General features: G+C 47.7%; 1 protein-coding gene across 1 annotated transcript; it reads right to left on the bottom strand.

The window, feature by feature from the left end:
* Positions 1 to 146: 146 nt before the first annotated feature.
* On the bottom strand, positions 147 to 479 carry LOC101304241 (60S ribosomal protein L36-2-like). Its single transcript, XM_004309312.1, has one exon. It carries the CDS (start codon positions 477 to 479, stop codon positions 147 to 149), a length of 333 nt encoding a protein of 110 aa, XP_004309360.1.
* Positions 480 to 1655: the final 1176 nt, after the last annotated feature.

Raw genomic sequence — 1655 nt, 5'->3', positions numbered from 1 at the left:
CTGTGTACGTGCTTAGAAAACCAAACGGTCTTAAAATGGCAATAAAAATTACACTCCCCTTACAATGGTCTAACAGTTCTTCACCAAATATCCACTGCAAGAAAACTACAATTCAAAATAAAATTTCCATGACCATCACATATAGCTTACTTCTTCTTCTCAGTGGTACCACCAGACCTCATCTTGCGGAGAACGTTAGACATCTCCTCTCTCTTCTTCTTGGCCCTCTTGTGGGTACCCAACTTCCTCTTGGCGACCTTAAGAGCACGCTTGTCCTTTCCGACCTTCAAAAGCTCAGTGATCCTTTTCTCATATGGAGCAAACCCAGCAACTTCCCTGATCAGGTTCCTCACAAAGTGAACCCTCTTGCTCGTTTTGCCTTTGCGGTCAAAAGGGCGAGGAGCCAATTCCTTCTTGGTAGTGACGTGACCCTTGTTCAGTCCGACGAAGAGCCCAGTCTTGGGCTGCGGCGGCGCCATTTCCTGAGAACAAACCCTAGTAGATCTTGGCGGAATAGAGAGGGCGGCTCCTCGAGTGTAGACTAAAAATAGATGGTGGAGAGATACCCAGACCTAAACTGTGTTCTGCACCACCCACGAAGAACGATTTCAATTAATAACGATGCCGAATCCAACCCAGATCTAAGGAATAAACTTATCAAAGGAAAAAAACAATTAAAACTAATACCTACGCACGACGCGCCTCGCAACGGCGTGCTTTCAATCGATGGGTAAACGGATTTATTCACTTTTTACTTCTGTCAGAAAACATATCCGGAGCACAGACACTCCGGTGTATTCCAGACGTCTCCTCTCTACATCATCAATTCAAGAATCCGCCGTGAATGTCCCTCTCAAGCTCAGGTACCTTTACATTTAAATCAAGGAGACGTCTGGAATCGATGGACATTCACGGCGGATTTTTGAATCGATGGTGTAGAGAAAGGAAAACTGTCTGACAGAGAAGAACCTTGGGTGTCCAATCTACCAGTACCATGTGGCCCATGTTGCACAGCCTGCGTTTCTTCTTGACTGACGCCTGCTTCAAAGTCTGACGCGGCAGTATTTTTTAGGTCAACACGCGTGTCCACATCAGCTGTGTCAACCGATCCCGGCGTGACATGTGGCAAACCCAGTTTCAGCATGTCTTCTGTTCTGTCACGCGCAGCAGTCTCCTGGGCGACACGCGGCACCTTGTGCTGCTCTCCTCTGACACGCACGTGGTCCTCTTCAGTTCGGCTCGGCTTGGCTCTCTGACGCGCACATGGTCCCCTTCAGTTCGGCTCTGCTCGGCTGCAGTCTCCACTCGGCTTGGCTGAGCTTCACGTGGGTGGCCTGCATCAATACTGAACGGGACAGGAGTTGTTGTCTCCTTTTCTGTTGCTTTATCATTTGTGGCTCCATTAACTCCGAATCTCAACTCCAATGCTTTCACCTCTTCAAACTCGTCGAATTCAAATAATTGTCGAGAATTCCCTTCACCTTCACAACCGCTCTCCCCCTGAAGGGAAGATGTCGAAACTCCCCCTGAATAGTAAGGCTCAGATTCACAAAAAGAAACATCAAGGGACACGTGAATGGTATCAGTGAGAGGATCATAACATCGATAGCCTTTTTGAAACTCGGCATACCCAAGAAAAGATACACCGTTTAGCA

Source organism: Fragaria vesca, unplaced genomic scaffold (assembly GCF_000184155.1).
Source record: "Fragaria vesca subsp. vesca unplaced genomic scaffold, FraVesHawaii_1.0 scf0511398, whole genome shotgun sequence".
Taxonomy (NCBI): Eukaryota; Viridiplantae; Streptophyta; class Magnoliopsida; order Rosales; family Rosaceae; genus Fragaria; species Fragaria vesca.
This window is presented reverse-complemented; position numbering and strand designations above follow the sequence as displayed.

Bases quoted from the DNA above. Each gene is read 5' to 3' on its own strand.
- LOC101304241 (XM_004309312.1), bottom strand. From the start codon at position 479: ATGGCGCCGCCGCAGCCCAAGACTGGGCTCTTCGTCGGACTGAACAAG.